An 18,109-nucleotide genomic window follows, 5' to 3' on the forward strand; every position below is an offset into this window, starting at 1 on the left:
TCGTGTGTAATGCACCGTCAATCGGAATTAAGAACCACCGTTTCGATACAAACGGTGCGTCGGTGGGCTACCACTGCCAGCGGTTTGGATCCGATGAAGGCCTGTCGACCTGGCCAATGCCCCCGAATGCATTAGCACAGTCAACATATAACTCCGGCAATTGAATATTATTCTGTTCTTGATAATACGCACTTACCAATGACAGAGAAGAACCACAGACCTAGACAGGAAAAGTCAGGCTAGCTAGCACATAAGGATGTTATAGAACCTTCAGCGTTACAACTAACTGATTCTGCCATTTTATGATCACCACCAGACAACTCTAGATTTCATTAAAAAGCACAAATAGATCCCCTGTTTGTAGATAAATGGCAGTCGCACTACTGCGCTACCACATAGTTCCAGTCGCTCTTAATAGCCCCCGTCTGGATACCCACCAGCTCTGTCCAAAGAGGTTTCGAGAGAGGACCCATACCGTCCTTACCAGTAGGAATAATGACATCACTTCCGTTGTACCCAATTTTGTCCACAGGTGTGACAACAGCAGCCGTACCAGTACCAAATAATTCGATAAGTCGACCCTCTTTTGAGGATTGGATAATCTCGCCCATATTAATTGGGCGTTCGGAAATCTTGATGGCATCAGGAAGACCTTCGAGACGCTTAACTCCCGAGGCATGGTTACGCGCAAGGGCCAACACAGAGTCGCGTGTAACACCTGGAAGAATCATTCCGTCGAGAGGGGGCGTAATGAGTTCAGTAACTACGAAGGCAACGGAGTCAACATGCGATTGAGACACGGCTGAGGTAAATGCTTACTGCCGTCCTTGTCCTTAATAACGACAAACAAGTTCATGGTGCCTACCTCTGTGAGCCAGTGCTCGGGACCATGTAGCCACAAGTTCTGCGCGTAGCCCTGTTTTGCTGCACTTTTTTGTGCCACAACACCTGGAGCATAGTTCGCGGCAAGCTTATACGCACCGGTACCTTGAGGTGCAGTGATTACAATATCCGATGGGTGAGCTAAGAACTTGACGTACCTCCAGGCGCGGCGCGGATGTAGTCTGTTGTGCCGTGTAAAGGTACAGGCTTGAACCCATGAGGGTAGTATGGTCCCACAGGGCTAGTGATCACGAAGAGTAGTGCTTCGGTAGGGGGCGCAACACCTAACGTGCCATTAGTGCCGACTGCAGGGTCTCTTAGTATGTGTCAACAACAAAGGTTACACTACTTACTGAATGTAGGTCGGATGTAAAGACTATGTCCGGGCTCCTTAGGTATCCACCGGCGGTCAAGGGAAATCAATTCCTTCATGCATTCAAGAAGCGCGTTTCCGTCGAATGCCTATTGGAGACAGGTATGAGCATCTGTTCAAAATAAAAGAATAGAGCGTACGGGAAGCGCTAGCCGCTTTGCGCTAACGTTCATACGTTTCATATTCATGTCGGGTCGGAACATCGTCACAGTGCCATCTTCATGTCTGTAGGCTTTCATGCCCTCAAATAGCGATTGGGCGTAATGAAGTACGGTAGAACTAGGGGATAGATTGATGGTGCCGACTAGAGCATAAGAGCAAATATATCGACAAAGGCTATGAGGAAAACAGTTAGACTCACAAGGTTCAATGCTGGGGGCTTCCCAGCCAGTAGCTTCAGTCCAGCGGATCTTCAGCATGTGATCTGACTGGAATCACAATGAGGTACAACACATGAGGAACCTGAAAAAATGACGCACAAATGTCCGCCCGAAGAGAAGGTTCTTGGAGGGAGGAAGTTCCTTGGGGTTCATTGTTTTGGTGACAGTGAGTCGGGAGAACTTCGTATAATGTTAAAAAGAATACAGATTAAAAAAATTGTCTATACCTCGATATCGAGCGGAACAGCAGCTTCCCCCGTCGTAGAGTCCCGATTAATATTTTGGGAGATGTACCGGCGCCCAACGGCACTAGCCCGCCCTGATGAGCGAGACTGTGTAAGCCTAGCAAAACGGAATGGTAGCCGCACAAACGACATTGCTGAGCAGTGAGCCCGTGGGTATGAATAATGCAGCGGATTAAGGGTATGCTGAGATATAGCTAACCAGTCAATTTTATACAATAACGTTAAGGCAGTCGACACGAGTCACGAGAGCTAAGCGTGGCACGTGGCTTATTACAGCTTTGCCGTTTTCAATTTAGAGCCCGCAGCGGCTCACCGAAATCACGTTACACTTGGTTATTTTTCTCTTTCCCCATCCATGAGTCTCGACTTACACTTTATCAGTCTGACGCTCTTCTCTCACTCTTGCGTGATATTCAGATGCAATTCTTGCCGCCATTCCACTTGCCCCTCCCGACTCTCCTTCCATAGTTACTACGTACGGAACTGCTGCAAGATCATCTAATCCCGCGTCTGGTTCGACCAAGAAACTAATCGTCTCCTCCCCAGCCATATTTTATTTCTCTCCACAGCATCACAGGAATCTGTATCTCTTCTCTTCAAATTGACACATCGGAAAATCTTCCTGTCCATGACGTCGGGTATCTCGCTAATCAAGGAACACTTGAAAGAGTCGCAGCAGCCGAAGCATTTAAAGACGCCACCTGGCAAAGGGCTCTAGTCATAGGGAAAGAACTGCTCAAGGATAGTTGCAATAGTTGGCCCAGCTCATCATGATTGCCTGCTATAAACACTTGTGTCTGCCCAGGAACACAACGTGAATCGAGCCTGGATGCGTTAGTAGATGACCCTGACTTGACCCTGACAAGATTCCTTGTCAACAAGAAAGTGATCAGAGTTTTCGCAATCAACTGTGTGAACGTCACCTTCTTTCATAAAAGTACAGCGCGGAACGCCGCATCGTGAAACGAATACGCAGATATGACGCCTCAGGTGGAAACGGAGGAAATACATTAAACAGCTAAACGCCACACTGGCTGCCCCCTAGCGCTTAGCGGCAGTACCACTGCAGAGCCCACCAACTAGTCAATACATGATATATCTAATATATCAATATCGTCTGCCCATGACGCAGAACGTGTTGTTATGATTGAGCTATCATGGGGCATTGTACGAACCAGATGAATTAATGAGTGTGGCAAGAGTGGAAGACACCAAACTATGCACAATCTTGTGCGGTGATTCGAGTCCACGGAAAAGGAGTCTGGCAGTGTGTGACTCATTGGCGTGCGGAAACACGTACATATAAAAAGAAAAACGTTATAGATGGCTCGATCAACTCATGGAGGGTTATCAGAGTCAAGATACCACAACAACTGTCATATATTATTCGGGCGAGATGCGGTCGAAGACTCGCGAGGTATATGACTCTTCAGAAGATGATTGTGAAACCACGAGAGGACTTCTCGTAGGAGGGTCTTGCTGATGTTGCGTGGCGTAAGATACGCCATTCAGTTGCTGGTACTGAGAAGGAATTGGGGGAACAGGAGGAGAACCAATCACAGATGAATGATATGACGAAGATGGTGTATGGCAGGAGGAGGTCCTCTGTCGAGGTTTAGAGGGTAAAGATCCGTGCGGGTACGTAGCAGAAATTGCGGCCGAATTTGATCCTGACCACACAATAAGCTCGAAAATTTACGGAGAACAAGAATAGTGGCAACTTACTAATATGATCAGAGCTCGCCGACCTGTGAAGCGGGGGTGCCCACATATCGACCATGGTTCTGTGCGTCTCGGCATTCACGCCCAACCTACCTGCTTCTGATCCAGAAAGATATGGATGTAGAGAAGGAGCGAGAGGGGCAGGTAGTACAAGTCTGACCTGGCTCATGGGTCCATGCGGAGCACCTACGATGGTGCTTCTTCCAGAACTCCTGCTTCGGATGGAGGTGCTGGACATTGCTAACGCAGGACCAGTATGACGAGAATACGGATGGGTAAGTGTAGTCTGTGATGGCGAACGTGATGAAATAGAAGCTGAGGGGGGAGTAGAGGAAATAGAACCCGAAGAGCTGCTACTAAAACGCCTGGCATGATGAAATGCGGGGTTTGGCGTTGGCATAACTTCTTCGTCATTCACTGGAGACGGTGGCACGCCTTGGTGATCGTTTTTATCCGCAAGATATAGACTTGATTGCGAATGAAAAGTCTGATTGTACTTTGTAGTGAGACAGGAAGAATCGCTGGCGGCGGGCAATAATTCATTTGACGGAGAAAGGTGTGAGGACAGGGAGTATGTTGACGATATGGGGGGGCGTGCAGCAAACTCTGTCAGCCGCTGCTTACGAAAGTGAGCGATAGGTTGCACGGGTGGTAGGGGAGTGGATCGTCGAGCCAACCGATGGCGTAGGAACCGAAAAAGACCGAACAAGATCAACATGCCCGCAAAAATACAAAGAACCACGATAATGGCAGTAGTTGTGTGGTCGACATTGGTGCCGCTAAATATTTTTGTGGCAAAGGATCCATGTGCTGAATTATAGTCAGATCTGTGTTCCATATTGAAAGGCAATAAAGAGCGTCGGATTATAAATGAATGACAGTGGAGGGGTAGACGGCACTGCTGTCACGGTCGTATATGTATGTTAGCCTCACGGAACCTGCGGAAGGACGTTAATCTATAACGTACGAATCGATGCTAGGTCAAACGGACAGCAGCGAGTGGACTAAGCCGTCTACCTGTTTGATGTTGGCAACGGTGAAAGGTGAAAGTTGTGTGAAAGCTTGTGAACGTGCATCCTGGAGCCCTGACAAGTGACGGTGACGACAGTTACGTAATTACATATCAATAATAAGAATTTCGGTTGCGCACTCGTTGAATGCACGTGTAACTTATGGCGGGCAACCTCCGCCCTCGCTCAACGCATTCTAACAGCATCACATCCAACACCACAAAGCATCAGCAGCCAGCATCACTTGCAAAACGTCTGCTCTTTCCGCATTTGCCACCAGGCTCAGACTTGCCGCCGTTGTTTGTTTCATCAAGCGTGCTCACCCGAACTTAACGCGGAGGCCTATGATTTTCTTGCGCTTGCTTTGCGTGCCTTCGTCAATACGTGGTGGACCAAGATTACTCGTTATGATAAGGAATTACTTCCAGAAATTATGATTGTCCTCACGACCGTCCTTCGGACACTTGAAACACGCCTGCTATCCACTGACTTTTCATTATTCGTGTTTTCAGTCGCCCCTGCTCTGATAACGCAACATTATCGCGACTACCGACATGCTGCGTCCAAAGTGTCTACCTCGTACGCAATGGGTGGTGCTATACCACTTCCACACCTCTTTCATCAACTGCAGCCTCACGTGGCAATATCTCCCGAGGGTAAAATTGACGAAGAATACTTTCGTCAGGCATTCGACCATGTACTTAAATCATGTCTACCTCCTCAGGATTATACTCCAGAGGCTGAGCGATTCATCGTGCGTGAAATCATCCTCAAGGTACTAGTGAAGGATGTTATTCCACGAGTCACCCAGCCTTGGTTTATTCAGAGAACAATTCTAGACTTGCTCGGTCCATCACTTGATGCAGAATCTGACAAGGTCTGCCACTTTATATATTGCTGTATCAAGCTCTGAACAAATGTCATTGTAGCCTCCAAACGTATCGTCACCGTCACATACTCATCACGCTCATTTTTCATTTCATTTCCTCCTTGTGTTCTTCCTCTCTGCTGTGCAATCCATCTCTGGGATGGGCCTATCCCTTGTTCAAACATATAAGCAAACGCTCAATACCATCAAACTGGTTAATCATTCTGCGCGCCCAACAATTAATCAACGACGAAGTGAACCATGGGGGAAAGCTCGTCCAGTTCCCATATCGCCCACAAGATCAATCTCACCACCTTTGTCATCATATGCTTCAGCCGCGTCGTCTACTCTGTCCCTGCATGCAAATATTCCTCAGCCCAACCCTCAGTGTTCACCCAGTGATTATGTTCGAGAGCCTCTAACAATGATATCCGAGCTGTTTACAATGCACGAGCGCTTTGCTACAAGCGCACTAATGCATACGTTATGCATGATCTGTGCGGCCACGACACCGTTCTTGGACCGGTAAGTAATGAACATCTTCAATGACATGCTTTCTAATCCATGTTCCTCAAGACTATTGAACCACTTACTGTATACTCGGATTTTGTGCGCGTCCTCTATAGTATTTGTAATACGACTTTCCAAGCGTACTTTATTCCCAAATGGATACCCAGGCTCGCCTCCGATCGATCCCACTCCAGAAGAACAAATTGCTATTCGCCAGCAGTTACTTCGGCGACTGCGCGAACAGGTGCCGGCGTTTCTGGCTCCCATCCTTGGATCATCGCCAGAACGCACTGTTGAGGAATTAATCAGCCCCCTCTGCGACGCTGCGTGTAATGCACACCTTGCTGTCTTTATCATGGACGCGTTATTATTGTCCATTTTCCCAGAGATGGGAGTCGAACGGAGTGCTGGGAATGCCGACGTGGATGTAGCAGAAAGGTTAGATGACGACGGAAAGGACTGGGTGCCAGGGATAAACCAAACTTCAACGTCGACAATGACTCCATAGCGATGTTAGGATTATTCTGTGCGATTTTTCAGAGTTTCCGATTCGGAATCATGATCAAAGATCCTCACATATTTGTCTGTATTTATTGACGTCACACGGTACGGTATATATGGTCTAGCAAGAAATCAAAACGCGTATTCCCAGCGTTTGTCCCCCTAATTATGTCCTCCATTCACCAACCTCCGAGCCCTCCCGTTCTCTACTCGTTTGAGTCCCAGAATGAGCTGAGCGAGAAGCTCGCTGCCTTCATCGCTAAAGCACAGAAAGAAGCTGTCGATAAGAAGGGCAGGTTCACTGTTGCTCTCTCAGGCGGCTCCCTGCCGAAACAGCTTTATAAGCTCATTGATAACCCAGCTGTAAAATGGGACAAATGGTATGGATTGATTCAAAGATCGTAATAAACATTCATCTCACAAATACAACAGGCAGGTCTTTTTCGCCGATGAGCGCTGCGTTCCGTTGGATCACGAAGACTCGAACTACAATCTTTGCCAGAAAGAGCTATTCAGCAAGGTCCCCATACCAAAAAAAAACATTCACCCCATCGATGTCTCCCTCTTGGACGACCTCGAGGAGCTCGCAGACGCGTACGAGAAAGCGCTTATTACCGAGTTTGCTCAAAAAGACTCTGCTCGTTTTCCCGTCTTCGACCTCATCCTCCTCGGCATCGGTCCAGACGGACACACCTGCTCCCTCTTCCCGGAACATCCTCTGTTGACGGAAGAGGACAGGTGGGTTGCGTACATCGAGGACTCACCAAAGCCTCCTCCAAAACGCATCACTTTGACATTCCCGGTTCTTAACCATGCTCTACGCGTTGCATTTGTTGCAGCGGGCGAGGGAAAAGCTGATGTTCTCAGCACTATAATTGATAACCCAGAAGTGGGCTTGCCTGCTTCTCGCGTCAGACCATCGCACCCAGGCCAGGTGTGCTGGTATGTCGACAACGCTGCCTCAGCCAAGGTCAAGTACCAGAGGTCGGAGTTCAAGCTATGAGTTTTTGGAAGGAAGGAAGGAAGGAAGGAATTGCGGAAGAAATGTGTCTTGTACTTGTACCAACCTTCGATGCCGCATCTTCACTTGTGTTTTGTCTCACTCATGCGTTTGTGATGTACGCGATAGAGAACAAGTATTACTCGACGTAATTGCAAGGGGTAACAAACGGCAAAGGTACCGTAGAGAGCATGACCAACAGAAAAAAAATCCCAGTCCATAGATTATCCATTAACAGTTGCACCCATAATTTTGTGTGCTCTCCCGGTCAATCTGGATTGGGTCCGGGTAATCAACATACCTATCACCTATCGTAAGCGAGATGGCCAAGCATGATCAAATAAACATACAGTTGTTCTTCTGCCTCTTGTTGCAGCGCATTCTTCGAGACGGTCTGGAATGCCTGCTCCACATTGATAGCCTCCTTGGCAGAAGTCTCGAAGTAAGGGATATTGCCCTTTGATTGACACCACGTCATAGCCCGCTTCTGCGTTACCTACAAAGCATGTGAGCAAATGAAACAGATGGTATGACGCTGCCTTCGACGGACCTGTCGTTTGTTCTCCTCCACATCGATCTTATTCCCCAACACGACAAAGGGGAAATTCTCTGGGTCGTGCGGGCTCGCCTGGATAAGGAACTCATCACGCCAGCTGTCGAGCGTCTCGAACGACTTGGCGCTGTTCACATCATACACAAGTACACAACAATCTGCACCGCGGTAGTAAGCCACACCTAGAGATTGGAAGCGCTCCTGTCCAGCAGTGTCCCAGAGCTGAGCATCTTAATTAGTGGGGATGACGTACTTACCCTACTATGATACGTACCTGCATTGTGACCAGACGGTCATCCACCATGACTTCCTTTGTGAGGCTGAGAACGGGTAAGAGCTGTGAACGGAGCCACAAACGGGAAAGGGCACTTACAAGTCGGCTCCAATGGTGGCCTTGTACTGGTTGCTGAACCGCTTGTTCACATATTGGTTCATAAGTGACGTCTTGCCGACACTGCACAAACGAGAGGAGAATGATAAGTTTGAAGTCCACGGGTCAAAGCTAAACGCTTTGCAGCACGCACCCACTGTCGCCTAAGATGATAACCTAACCGGACGAGTCAGCTACACAGTAATAAGACAGATTTGCAAAAGTAGTATAGAAAACAGACCTTGAGCAATACACGACCCATTTGTGAAAATTAACAGTTGAAAGTTATGTGCGAGGAATAAGAGCAGGTCGTCGTGCTGCACAGGCTCGAAATGGACGATGGTCGGTGGGGCGCCGGCACCGGATGCCATTGCCGCCCGTTTCATCTCCGCTTCAACTGCGTTATAGTGTTCCGATGGAAGCGGCCCATCCGGCAATGCTTCATCGAGTCACTTGTAATATTGTTCCTCTCACTAGACATCAACGCTCGCGACGTTTATTGGATCACATCCACTGCAGAAACATGACAACTCGTATTGCGCCTGCTGTCAGGAAAGTGATCCATCTGACCGACGCTGAGGATCATCTGTGCACTTTGCTTGACGAATTCACGCGCCATCTTCAGCAGAACAAGAATATCATAACAGCGTGCAGGATCAACGGTGGATGGGTTAGGGACAAGGTCAATTCGGCCTCTGTCATCGATTGGGCAAGCTCTTATGTTATTTCATTCATATGTTACAGTTACTGGGCATGGAGAGCAATGATATGGACATCTGTCTCGCCGATATGATGGGTATAACTTTTGCTGAAGGTTTCGTAGCATTTCTGTTTGAGCAGAAAAATCTTCATGTGCACAAAATCTCGAAAATTGAAAGCAATCCTGATCAATCCAAACACTTGGAAACTGCACGGACTACTCTCCTTGGCATAGACCTCGATTTCGTGAATCTAAGAAGCGAAGAGTATGCGGAAGACAGTCGCATACCAACTGAAGTTGTGTGTCCAAGGTCTCTTCGAAGATCACGCAGAACTTGACCAGATCGTATACAGAAATTTGGTACACCACTAGAGGATGCTCTACGGAGGGACCTCACTATTAACGCGCTGTTCTACAACGTTCATACTCGTTCAGTTGAGGATTTCACTGAAAAGGTAAACTCGTGTAACGGATGTCACTGGCATTGATGATACTGACACGACATGGGATAGGGTCTCATTGATTTACAAAATGGTATTATTCGAACTCCATTGCCGCCACGTGAAACTTTCCTGGACGATCCCCTGCGTGTGATACGATGCGTCCGCTTCGCAAGCCGCTTCGGTTTTGAAATAGAGTCTGACCTGCAGCAAGCTGCCCAGCTTGAAATAATTCAAGATACTCTGGCACAAAAAATCAGCAGAGAACGAGTCGGGGAAGAAATTGATAAAATGATGAAAGGTCCGTGCTTACCATCCCGCGAGAAACAAATCTCTATTAAGCTGTATAATGGTGCAGGGAAGGATCCTCTCCGCTCAATACGTATTATTAATGATCTCAAACTCTACAAATGCATATATCACGTTCCACCACAAATCACCAGCATTGCCTCGTCTACTCCGAAACCACAGGAGCTTTCTTTGCGTGCCGCTACCATTTTGCATACCCTCCTTTCATCCACCAGTGAGGACTCGATGTCTTTGCATCCTACTCTCCGGTCCTACGTTTTGCAAGAGCCCGGGTGCAAGGCACGCCTTTTCCTTGCAGCCAGTCTCTATTCTTATCATGGAATCACGTACCTGGATCCAAAAGGCAAGGAACACACTCTCGTCAAGTGCGCGATCCAGGATGGGCTAAAACTGGGTAGACAAAATCATTATTTGGATGGCATACCTGCCCTGTATTCCGCGTCTGACCTCTTGAATGGTGTTTCGCTGGAACAGGACAGGCTTAAAATGCCTTCGGAAAGGGTTGCTATAGGTATGCTCGATAATCATGCAAGCTGTATTCGACTGATGATGGGTGCATGTCTGTCGTCTAGGGCTTTTGCTACGGCAAGAAAGTGTCCATAATATACACACAAGTTCTCAATGGGCTAGCTCCCTTGTGTTCTCTCTCGTTTGCGAACTTGTCTCGGCATCTAGCAGTGAAGAAGCAGCAGACTGCGTTCAGCGTTACAACGCACTGACGCGCCGGGTCGAAGAGCTTGGTTTGGACAAAGCAGTGGATGCTAAGCCGATACTAGATGTGAGAATTTTTGATTTCACTACGCCTGCCTTTGGTTGAACTATCACAGGGTCAAGCAATCGCCCGCGCTATGGATGAAAATCCTGGTCCGTGGATGAAAGCAATGGTGAACAGGGTGCTTGAATGGCAGCTCGGACATCCCGATGGTACTCAAGACGACTGCCTTGCCTGGTTGAAGGAAGAGAAGAGTGCAGGACGCATCGACCTGGAAGAGCTAAAAGCTGCAACCATGGGCAACAAGAGAGTGAATCCAGGCAAAGTGATGTCTTCGAAGAAAGTCAAACGATGAGCGATTCAAATATGTACTAATCGAAAGGTATATATACAAATTTTGGACATCTAATGGCATGTATGTGCTAACTGTAACAAAGGGGTTTTCTATGAATACAGAGGAATTTACATGGTATATGACAAGAGTTGTGTTGGAGATCCGTGCTTGCTGGGTATGCAGAAGTGCGAGATGGGGGTAAAGTGGAAAAGAAATCGTCAATGTTGTGAGCGTGAGTGGTATATTACTTGAGTGATGTAAGTGTGTGTGAGAGCACAGAGCGAGTGTGTGAAATTTTTAGTTGAAGTGGATCCAGTCATTGAGGTCAACCTCGGGTTGCGAGTCTTTGCCGACGGGATCAATTCCCTCGAGCGCGAAGCTGGCTATGCCGTTGTCCTTGGAAGGGTTATGTGGGAACGGAAACGAAGATGGCACGGAGTCCATCGACGGTACGAAGAACTCATCGAGCTCGTTGTCCGGTGAACAGGATGTGAGGAAAGCAGTCCAAGGATTGGTGAAGACAACTGGAGACCGAGGAGGTGTCAACAGAGGAGAAGCACTGTCACTCGACAGGGGAGAATTGTTGTGTTCGATAAGGGGAGGAGTCGGGGGCAGCTGCAGGCTGGCGTCGAGGAAGTAGGATTCATTGAAAGGCGTGACATCGAGCTCAGCACCGAAGTAGGCAAGCCCTGCAGCTGGCTTGATGCCTGAGTAGAAGAGGTCAGATGTTTCTTGTTCTGCAACCTTTCCGACCAATGATGAGTGACATTAAGGTGATGGTGTATGAGAAATGGCATACCTTCATATCATATACACCATCGAGATTTAGAGTCGGTATTTCATCAGTAGGAACGAAGTCGTCCAACATATCGCTTGGATACAGCAATTCAGGGGTACCACTGAATTGTTCTGGAGTTGGTGCGGCCTCCCGGGAAGCAGGGGTCAGTGGGAACGGACAAGCACTCGTGGCAGCGAGATCAGGGCCTTCAGGGCGACACTGAGGGGTGGTTTGGCGCATGACTCGAGGACGAGCAGTGACCTTCTTTCTGCGATGTTCGCGCGATTGAACGGGAGGTAGAGCCCTGGGGACGACTATGGGTGCTTGTGGAGGAATGATGGGTTTTGGTATGATCTCGTCGTCCTCATTTTCAGACTTGACGTGTGCCATCGCGTGCGCCAATGCAGATCCCTCGACTCCTTTCTGCAGGAGGGTAGCGATCATGTCACACTTGGTTCTCTCCTCATCGCTGTTGCGTCTCCCCTTCCGCTTCGGTCCCGCGAGGGTACGATGAGAGGGAGAGTATTTATAGTTGGGATACATCTTCGCGTGTAGTGCTTTAGCATCTTTCGCCATCTGCACAAAAGGTTCCTTCTCGTCGTCAGACAAGTTACGCCATCTCTCGCCCGCTATGCGCGAAACGTTGCGATGGTCAGATTCTAAGCTTCTGAAATCCTCGTTACTCCAGAGGCAAGAGCGAAAGACGATGAAGGCATTGGGAGGGCGAGGTATGTGACCTTCCTCTTTTTTACGGGAGTGCGATGAACGATTGGGGAACGACAGCAAGTGGGAAAGGACAGGGGATAGTGACGAAGAGATGTGAGAGGCAGAGATTGGCGTCCCAACAGGAGATGGGGTGGTGGCATGAACCGAAGGGATGTCAACGGTCCTAACGCTTGAATAGCCCGACTGGGCGAAGTATGACCCTTCATAAACATAATCTTCAGCTGCGGAAAAGATTAGCAATCATTCGAAAACGTGTGGACCCATAAGGTCAAACAAGGAAATGATCGTCGTACCTGCAATCGGTGACTGATGTGATAATCGGCGAGATCGACGAACGACGTTGCGAACGTTGGGCATGATAACAAAGCTTTCTTGAGATGAATGTAGTATCCCGAGATAAATCTGAGGTAGGGACGTAGAGGCGTAGAGGAAAATCACGATGGATTAAGGAGCCCATTTGACCACATAATGGAACGCTTAAGAGCGTCAAGGCGAAAAAGCCTTGTATGGGGGAGAGCTAGTACGACCACTTTGCCCCGTCACCTCGAGGCTGCCTTGAGGTCACAAGGCCCTTGAGCCCTTCCATATCCGTCAAGTCTACTAGATTTCCGCTTTGCGACCGTTGTTCTGTGAAAGGAGCAGAATCAAGATACGAATAAGCTTCAAGAATCAATAGATTTTGATACAGGGCGATGTCAAAGTCTACGACCTACCAGTAAAACGTGCCGCAAAACGTGCCGCACTGGGATTCCTTGCCCAAGAACAGCGACCTTGAACTCACTTTGTAGCCTGATTTGTATAGCTCCTGGCGGACTCACCTATACAAAGATTCCCAGGGACTGCCTCGTGGAGATACTTCATCCCAGCGGCGCGGCGTTTTGCTTTGACACAATGCGGTTCGGGAGCAAACCTTCAGGGCTCCGAAACCTACGATAGATCACATCTTTCACATCCTCACCACCCTTCACCCTTTCACATTATCACATTAAAGGATTTGTTCATCGTCAGCCTCGCCATCGATTATCATTATGTACGTTCCGATCGAATAAGTCGTTATCTTGACCAGGGATCGAAGAAAATACATAGCATTTTCGTGTAGCTCAAAGAATTTTAGAACACCAGTACTGCCAATGCCGTCATGACATCTTCATCAATACTTGAAGCGACAGTAAAGACGACGTGCTTTTTAAATTTTCGAAAGAAGAATCATTTATCTCATCTATCCTCTTCCCCGACGTCGGTCTCACGGAGCTCTTTCTCCTTCCGCCTCTTCGAGCCCGCAATCATGTCCCTTTACATTGACATGAGCTAGAAGTAGTGCCCGAAGCTTTAAATGAACCAACCTCTTCTTAATCGCATCATTGCGACCTATTTTGCGGGCCGCATTCACGGTATCTGCTCGCTTCATCTTGCCCATCTGTTTTCGCTTCATTTTTGACGGTTTCGGAAGTTTGAGAATCCATTCTGGGACAGAAGAGCCTGACTGTAACAGCACGTTGGCGATACTAGGTAAGGGGTCACATCAGTTAAATGTCAGTCAAGATAGCCGAGCTTCACGTACGCTTTCAAGAAGGGTCCATCCTCATCTGTAAAATAAGTCACGGCCTTCCCCTCCCGCCCGGCGCGACCCGTACGGCCTGCAAAGATTAGGTTCTGAGACAAGATAATCACAAAGCAGGGGTGTACCTATTCGATGGACGTAACTCTGGACACTGGTTGGGAAATCGTAATTGATCACCTCCCGGATGCCTTTGAAGTCCATGCCACGAGCCATGACTTCTGTGGTCACCATTACCCAACTTTCGCCACGACGCATCCTGCTCACCGCATCATCACGCTGTTTTTTCGTCATTCCGGCATGAAGACAATCCACATTTGAAATGCCGTTCATTATCAATTCCTCTGCAAGCGACGTTGTTCTTGGTTGAGTGGAGGTGAAGACAAGCAGAGGTGGATTGTATGGTTGAGACAGATACGTTAGCAGACTTGGGAGCTTCGAGGCATCATCGGCCACATATGTAAGAGTTTGTGCAATCAAAGGGAGCGGTGTATCTCTAAAGAAACAAGTCAGCGGCTGTACATAAACATTCGGTGATCGGTCAGTACTTAAGACCAACAATAATTCGTATAGGGTTTCTGAGGATACCCATCGCAAGTTTCTCTGCGCCAGCAGGTAAAGTAGCGGAGAAAACCGCTTTTTGTATGTTCGGATGAGTGCATGCCGCGATAACTTCTTGAACTTGAGACAAGAATTCTGAGTCAAGCATTCGGTCGGCTTCATCTAATACAAGATGTTGCACGCTACCGATAAGAGTTAGCCACGTGAGTAGGACAAGTGGCTCGTGACGGACTTATTCAACTCCAAATTGCCTTCCTGAATAGAAGCAACTAGCCGAAGGGGTGTGCTGATGATGATGTCTGTGCAGTATTAATCTGGATAGAAAGTGTACTATGTATGAATGTAGCGTACCTACTTTGTCTCTAACGTTCTTGTCGCTCATAGTACTGGCTGTAGCTTTGCTAAACAGAACCGTACGCCATTTACGCCCAGCAGCCAGTTTCAGGCACTCATTGTGTATCTGATGTGCCAATTCCCGAGTTGGTGCAAGAACCACAGCTCTAACTCCACGACCTCCATCGTTCTTCAGACTAGATATCGGGGAACCGAGGGCAGACATGATGGGCGTCAGATATGCCAAAGTTTTACCTGTACCAGTCGGCGAAATGGCAGCGAGGTCACGGTGCTGCAGTGAAAGTCATCAGCATCCACCGAACCATAAGAAAGAACGTCTGACGGACTCACCTCAAGCAGAATGGGAATCCCATGAGCCTGGATTCCAGTAGGATGTTTGTAACTGTTTTCAGAAAGGTTTGATAGTAGACGCGAAGGGACATTATATCGTTCGCGCAGGTCCTCAAAGGACACAATTGGTTTAGGCACATCTGAGCCTTTGGCAGTCACGCGGTGTTTCTGCGTGGTTGGTGCCTCTTCCTCTGTATCAGTGTGATTATCGTCCAAGTCCATTGATGCATCCTCTATCTTCCGACGCTTGCGTTCCACCTTTTCTTGTTTGTCTTCGGCATGAGCGTCGCTCTCTTTGTCCCCAGCTTTCCGCTTCCCGGCAGAAGCTTTGGCATATTTAAAAAAGTCTAGCTCCGGAGGTAGCTGCGTCGAGACCCCCTTTCCTTTGACATCTTTTGGTGCCTTCTGAAAAGACATGAGCCACTGGAACAGCTAACGAATATATTTTCTTACGTTGAATATTTGAACATCAGACTTGAATCTTTGCTTGTCAAATCGTGCACCTCCCCGAGAAAGAAGCTGAAATGCCTCCATAATATCTGTCGAGCACAGCTAGCGAACGGTCAATGAGGATTACGGTGAACGAGTACGATGAGATGGCTAGTGGTCACGTGGGCTCGGACAGGCACTTTTCGATTCGATTAGAGCTAAAAAATTTGAAAGCAATCCAGACTTGATCCAGACACCAACTATTACATGAATTGCAGAAAATTGATACATAGATATCTTAGTTGCGTGCGCAACAACACCAAGTACTAGCTGTTGGTAGAGAAAATTTGCAGGTCCTAAGTTTGTCCCAAATATGTAGGTATTCTACGTTTCTGCCGGGCTAGCTAGTGTGAGTTCGAGTAAGCATCCACGATATACTCATCAGTAAATAGAGGGTGAAAGTGATATGAATCCAAGGTTACATGTCTAGGACATCTAGCGTCTTAATGACATTCATGTGAATGTTCAAGCGTCAATCCGACGACTTGTAGATATGAGGTGTTGTGTGCCTGACGATGTGCAGGAGGATTGAATATGGATTATGAGGGGACCAAGGAGGACCAGCCGCGTTTTAGTTGCTGTTGGGAACGAAGACGTCGATGTGCGGCCATGGGAGAAGCTTTCTTAACTTACCTCGAAAAAGACAAACATTAGGACGGTGTTAGGGCCAAGACGCATCCAAGCGGGCGTCCAGCCTTTGAACATGAATGCGGGACCTTCCTCGCGCAAGGAACGGACTAGGACCTCTATTGGACTGGCCTTGCCAGACTGGAAGCGACTGTCAAACTCCATCACAGGTATTCGATATTTGAAGGAATACGTACAGAGCCCATGATCCTTGTCCTTATGACATCAGCAGGAGAACATACAGCTTGAATCGTGAAACAATCAGTGGCATTCTGGTTACTTCATAGCTAGCAACTGACTCGTGCCGCATGTTCCAGCTGCAAGACTTGCAACCACGTGCAAGAAGAAACCATCATGGAATTGATAGTTGACCAGGGGTATAGGGTATTGCAAGAGAGTGGATTTAAAAAAGTCATAGCTGTCGAGACCTGATAAACTGGAACGGCGAAGGGATAATAACGCCATACTCACGATCCAACCTGTGATGTCTGTAGAGTATATCACATAAGCATTAACACTGATGGAAGATAACAAATTAATTTACATTCATCAAGACTGCTCGGGTCTTTGCGGTGCCCATGATCAGTGAACGTTAGGTGTGATGTCAAATGCACAAACTGTGTTTGTCCCGAGGCCGCGAGCAAGACCTTTCTGGCCATCCTCTTTCACTAAGGCAATGAATCCAGTGATAGCGTTGCGGTAATTGTAGCGCTTCTCTGGCGGACGAATGGAGTCACTGGTCATCCGAACCAGTAGAATATCTGCAAATAATTTATTTATTATGCATAGAATTAATATCACAGCATGTGTCGTGGACAAACCTGCTGGATTTCCTGCTATTCCTCCCAAACCGCCAGCCACGCTAGCTGCTAGGAGAAGCTTCCCAGGAGATGGAGAACGACCATCCTCAGATAGGAATCTTTTCATCTCCTCGTAGCTGCCTAGACGTACGAGGGAGTAGGTCATTTGACGCAAAAGCGAAGCGGAGAGACCGGTATAAACACTACGAAGTCCATCATTGGATATCGAGTGACGCAGAATATTGAGCATAGATGGACTTGGTACAGTAGAACCAAGACTCTGCATGCGCCTGTTGAGTGAGTATGAGTATGCCATCACGAGGGCTAGATGAAGCGTGCTTACACTTTGGCCAGGTCAAGGGGATGCGTAAAGCATGCAGCCACTGCAAGGTGTCAGGCGCGTTTCATTGGGGATGCACACAGTTGCTCACTGGATGCTGCGACGCCTGGTCATGGTGATCAGTGTGTTATAACCGACAAGTAATAATTTATTCTTACCTCCAAGCCTTTGAAATCAAGCCATATGGCCAGTACTTTAGTATATCTTTGAGGGGAACTGCTATGAAACTCACCAAAACGGATAGTTGGGCATCTTATTTCGGTCCTTCAGATACATGACACCCGCCTCCCCTTATAAACGCGAGCCCGCCTGTGTTGATACTGTACCGATTAAAACCGAGACATATGATGCGCCGTGTGATATCGTCGTTTGCTGAAAATTTAGGGTCTTGAGCCACAAAATTTGACCAATATGTCAATGAAATACACGAACAAATAAAGAAAAATCAAAAGTGCGTAAGTTTAACGCGGGAGACGGGAGGCCGTGCTACGCGTCGTCTGCACTGGCAAGAGGACCATATATTAGAGTGGAACACTTGGGTGTTTATTCTTACTTATCCTCGAGGATTGGGCAAGGGGCAGTTCAGTCACACTCACGAGGGTTAAGCAAAATATGCCCACTGTAGACACGCTTGCCC

The 18,109-nt window shown here is 47.8% G+C and overlaps 9 protein-coding genes across 9 annotated transcripts; 3 read left to right on the plus strand and 6 right to left on the minus strand.

The window, feature by feature from the left end:
* Positions 1-245: 245 nt before the first annotated feature.
* On the minus strand, positions 246-2,135 carry EDB93DRAFT_1196965 (aminotransferase). Its single transcript, XM_041450896.1, has 8 exons — positions 1,863-2,135; positions 1,735-1,815; positions 1,617-1,683; positions 1,396-1,559; positions 1,236-1,344; positions 1,041-1,187; positions 820-987; positions 246-763 (listed from the first exon to the last, which is right to left on the minus strand). Exons 1-8 carry the CDS (start codon positions 2,010-2,012, stop codon positions 381-383), a joined length of 1,269 nt encoding a protein of 422 aa, XP_041313830.1. The 5' UTR covers positions 2,013-2,135; the 3' UTR covers positions 246-380.
* A 1,128-nt stretch (positions 2,136-3,263) lies between these two features.
* EDB93DRAFT_1244841 (uncharacterized protein) lies at positions 3,264-4,440 on the minus strand (the record flags this gene model as incomplete). The annotated part of the gene is made up of 2 exons (XM_041452253.1): positions 3,264-3,550; positions 3,606-4,440. 2 exons carry the CDS (start codon positions 4,438-4,440, stop codon positions 3,264-3,266), a joined length of 1,122 nt encoding a protein of 373 aa, XP_041313831.1.
* Positions 4,441-4,767: 327 nt separating this feature from the next.
* Positions 4,768-6,650, plus strand: EDB93DRAFT_1113415 (PXA domain-containing protein). Its single transcript, XM_041448190.1, has 4 exons — positions 4,768-4,927; positions 4,953-5,489; positions 5,542-6,005; positions 6,057-6,650. Exons 1-4 carry the CDS (start codon positions 4,775-4,777, stop codon positions 6,496-6,498), a joined length of 1,596 nt encoding a protein of 531 aa, XP_041313832.1. The 5' UTR covers positions 4,768-4,774; the 3' UTR covers positions 6,499-6,650.
* Positions 6,651-6,659: 9 nt separating this feature from the next.
* EDB93DRAFT_1099477 (uncharacterized protein) lies at positions 6,660-7,494 on the plus strand (the record flags this gene model as incomplete). The annotated part of the gene is made up of 2 exons (XM_041446924.1): positions 6,660-6,871; positions 6,924-7,494. The coding sequence occupies 2 exons, from the start codon at positions 6,660-6,662 to the stop codon at positions 7,492-7,494; spliced, it is 783 nt and encodes a 260-aa protein (XP_041313833.1).
* Positions 7,495-7,722: 228 nt separating this feature from the next.
* Positions 7,723-8,676, minus strand: EDB93DRAFT_1073934 (small GTPase superfamily; the record flags this gene model as incomplete). The annotated part of the gene is made up of 7 exons (XM_041445052.1): positions 7,723-7,792; positions 7,842-7,987; positions 8,042-8,266; positions 8,319-8,364; positions 8,418-8,498; positions 8,569-8,591; positions 8,656-8,676. The coding sequence occupies 7 exons, from the start codon at positions 8,674-8,676 to the stop codon at positions 7,723-7,725; spliced, it is 612 nt and encodes a 203-aa protein (XP_041313834.1).
* Positions 8,677-8,937: 261 nt separating this feature from the next.
* Positions 8,938-11,122, plus strand: EDB93DRAFT_1261421 (uncharacterized protein; the record flags this gene model as incomplete). Its single annotated transcript, XM_041454189.1, has 7 exons — positions 8,938-9,096; positions 9,159-9,413; positions 9,468-9,569; positions 9,627-9,855; positions 9,913-10,374; positions 10,436-10,641; positions 10,691-11,122. The coding sequence occupies 7 exons, from the start codon at positions 8,938-8,940 to the stop codon at positions 10,928-10,930; spliced, it is 1,653 nt and encodes a 550-aa protein (XP_041313835.1). The 3' UTR covers positions 10,931-11,122.
* On the minus strand, positions 11,069-12,850 carry EDB93DRAFT_38983 (uncharacterized protein). The gene is made up of 3 exons (XM_041456238.1): positions 12,707-12,850; positions 11,709-12,634; positions 11,069-11,653 (listed from the first exon to the last, which is right to left on the minus strand). The coding sequence occupies exons 1-3, from the start codon at positions 12,768-12,770 to the stop codon at positions 11,207-11,209; spliced, it is 1,437 nt and encodes a 478-aa protein (XP_041313836.1). The 5' UTR covers positions 12,771-12,850; the 3' UTR covers positions 11,069-11,206.
* Positions 12,851-13,628: 778 nt separating this feature from the next.
* On the minus strand, positions 13,629-15,750 carry EDB93DRAFT_1074408 (P-loop containing nucleoside triphosphate hydrolase protein; the record flags this gene model as incomplete). The annotated part of the gene is made up of 9 exons (XM_041445093.1): positions 13,629-13,704; positions 13,757-13,918; positions 13,975-14,050; positions 14,100-14,467; positions 14,520-14,714; positions 14,765-14,831; positions 14,884-15,157; positions 15,217-15,621; positions 15,670-15,750. The coding sequence occupies 9 exons, from the start codon at positions 15,748-15,750 to the stop codon at positions 13,629-13,631; spliced, it is 1,704 nt and encodes a 567-aa protein (XP_041313837.1).
* A 58-nt stretch (positions 15,751-15,808) lies between these two features.
* EDB93DRAFT_1113459 (mitochondrial carrier) lies at positions 15,809-18,004 on the minus strand. The gene is made up of 13 exons (XM_041448191.1): positions 17,905-18,004; positions 17,705-17,844; positions 17,631-17,638; positions 17,564-17,578; positions 17,476-17,515; positions 17,154-17,422; positions 16,951-17,093; positions 16,877-16,897; positions 16,804-16,820; positions 16,632-16,750; positions 16,530-16,576; positions 16,339-16,473; positions 15,809-16,283 (listed from the first exon to the last, which is right to left on the minus strand). The coding sequence occupies exons 2-13, from the start codon at positions 17,746-17,748 to the stop codon at positions 16,245-16,247; spliced, it is 897 nt and encodes a 298-aa protein (XP_041313838.1). The 5' UTR covers positions 17,749-17,844; positions 17,905-18,004; the 3' UTR covers positions 15,809-16,244.
* Between the last annotated feature and the right edge of the window lie 105 nt (positions 18,005-18,109).

Source organism: Suillus bovinus (assembly GCF_016758785.1).
Source record: "Suillus bovinus strain UH-Sbo-P2 chromosome Unknown EDB93scaffold_1, whole genome shotgun sequence".
NCBI classification, from domain to species: domain Eukaryota; kingdom Fungi; phylum Basidiomycota; class Agaricomycetes; order Boletales; family Suillaceae; genus Suillus; species Suillus bovinus.

Coding starts and splice junctions, on each gene's coding strand:
- EDB93DRAFT_1196965 (XM_041450896.1), bottom strand. CDS start 2,012: ATGTCGTTTGTGCGGCTACCATTCCGTTTTGCTAGGCTTACACAGTCT. Junction 1,684..1,734: donor TTCTCTTCGGGCGGACATTT/GTGCGTCATTTT, acceptor TTGTGATTCCAG/TCAGATCACATGCTGAAGAT. Junction 1,188..1,235: donor TTACATCCGACCTACATTCA/GTAAGTAGTGTA, acceptor GAGACCCTGCAG/TCGGCACTAATGGCACGTTA.
- EDB93DRAFT_1113415 (XM_041448190.1), top strand. CDS start 4,775: ATGGCGGGCAACCTCCGCCCTCGCTCAACGCATTCTAACAGCATCACA. Junction 4,928..4,952: donor CGTTGTTTGTTTCATCAAGC/GTGCTCACCCGA, acceptor CTTAACGCGGAG/GCCTATGATTTTCTTGCGCT. Junction 6,006..6,056: donor ACGACACCGTTCTTGGACCG/GTAAGTAATGAA, acceptor ATGTTCCTCAAG/ACTATTGAACCACTTACTGT.
- EDB93DRAFT_38983 (XM_041456238.1), bottom strand. CDS start 12,770: ATGCCCAACGTTCGCAACGTCGTTCGTCGATCTCGCCGATTATCACAT. Junction 12,635..12,706: donor ACATCAGTCACCGATTGCAG/GTACGACGATCA, acceptor TCTTTTCCGCAG/CTGAAGATTATGTTTATGAA. Junction 11,654..11,708: donor ATGGTGTATATGATATGAAG/GTATGCCATTTC, acceptor TTGGTCGGAAAG/GTTGCAGAACAAGAAACATC.
- EDB93DRAFT_1113459 (XM_041448191.1), bottom strand. CDS start 17,748: ATGTATCTGAAGGACCGAAATAAGATGCCCAACTATCCGTTTTG. Junction 17,094..17,153: donor AATAGCAGGAAATCCAGCAG/GTTTGTCCACGA, acceptor AATTATTTGCAG/ATATTCTACTGGTTCGGATG. Junction 16,898..16,950: donor GCGGCCTCGGGACAAACACA/GTTTGTGCATTT, acceptor GGCACCGCAAAG/ACCCGAGCAGTCTTGATGAA.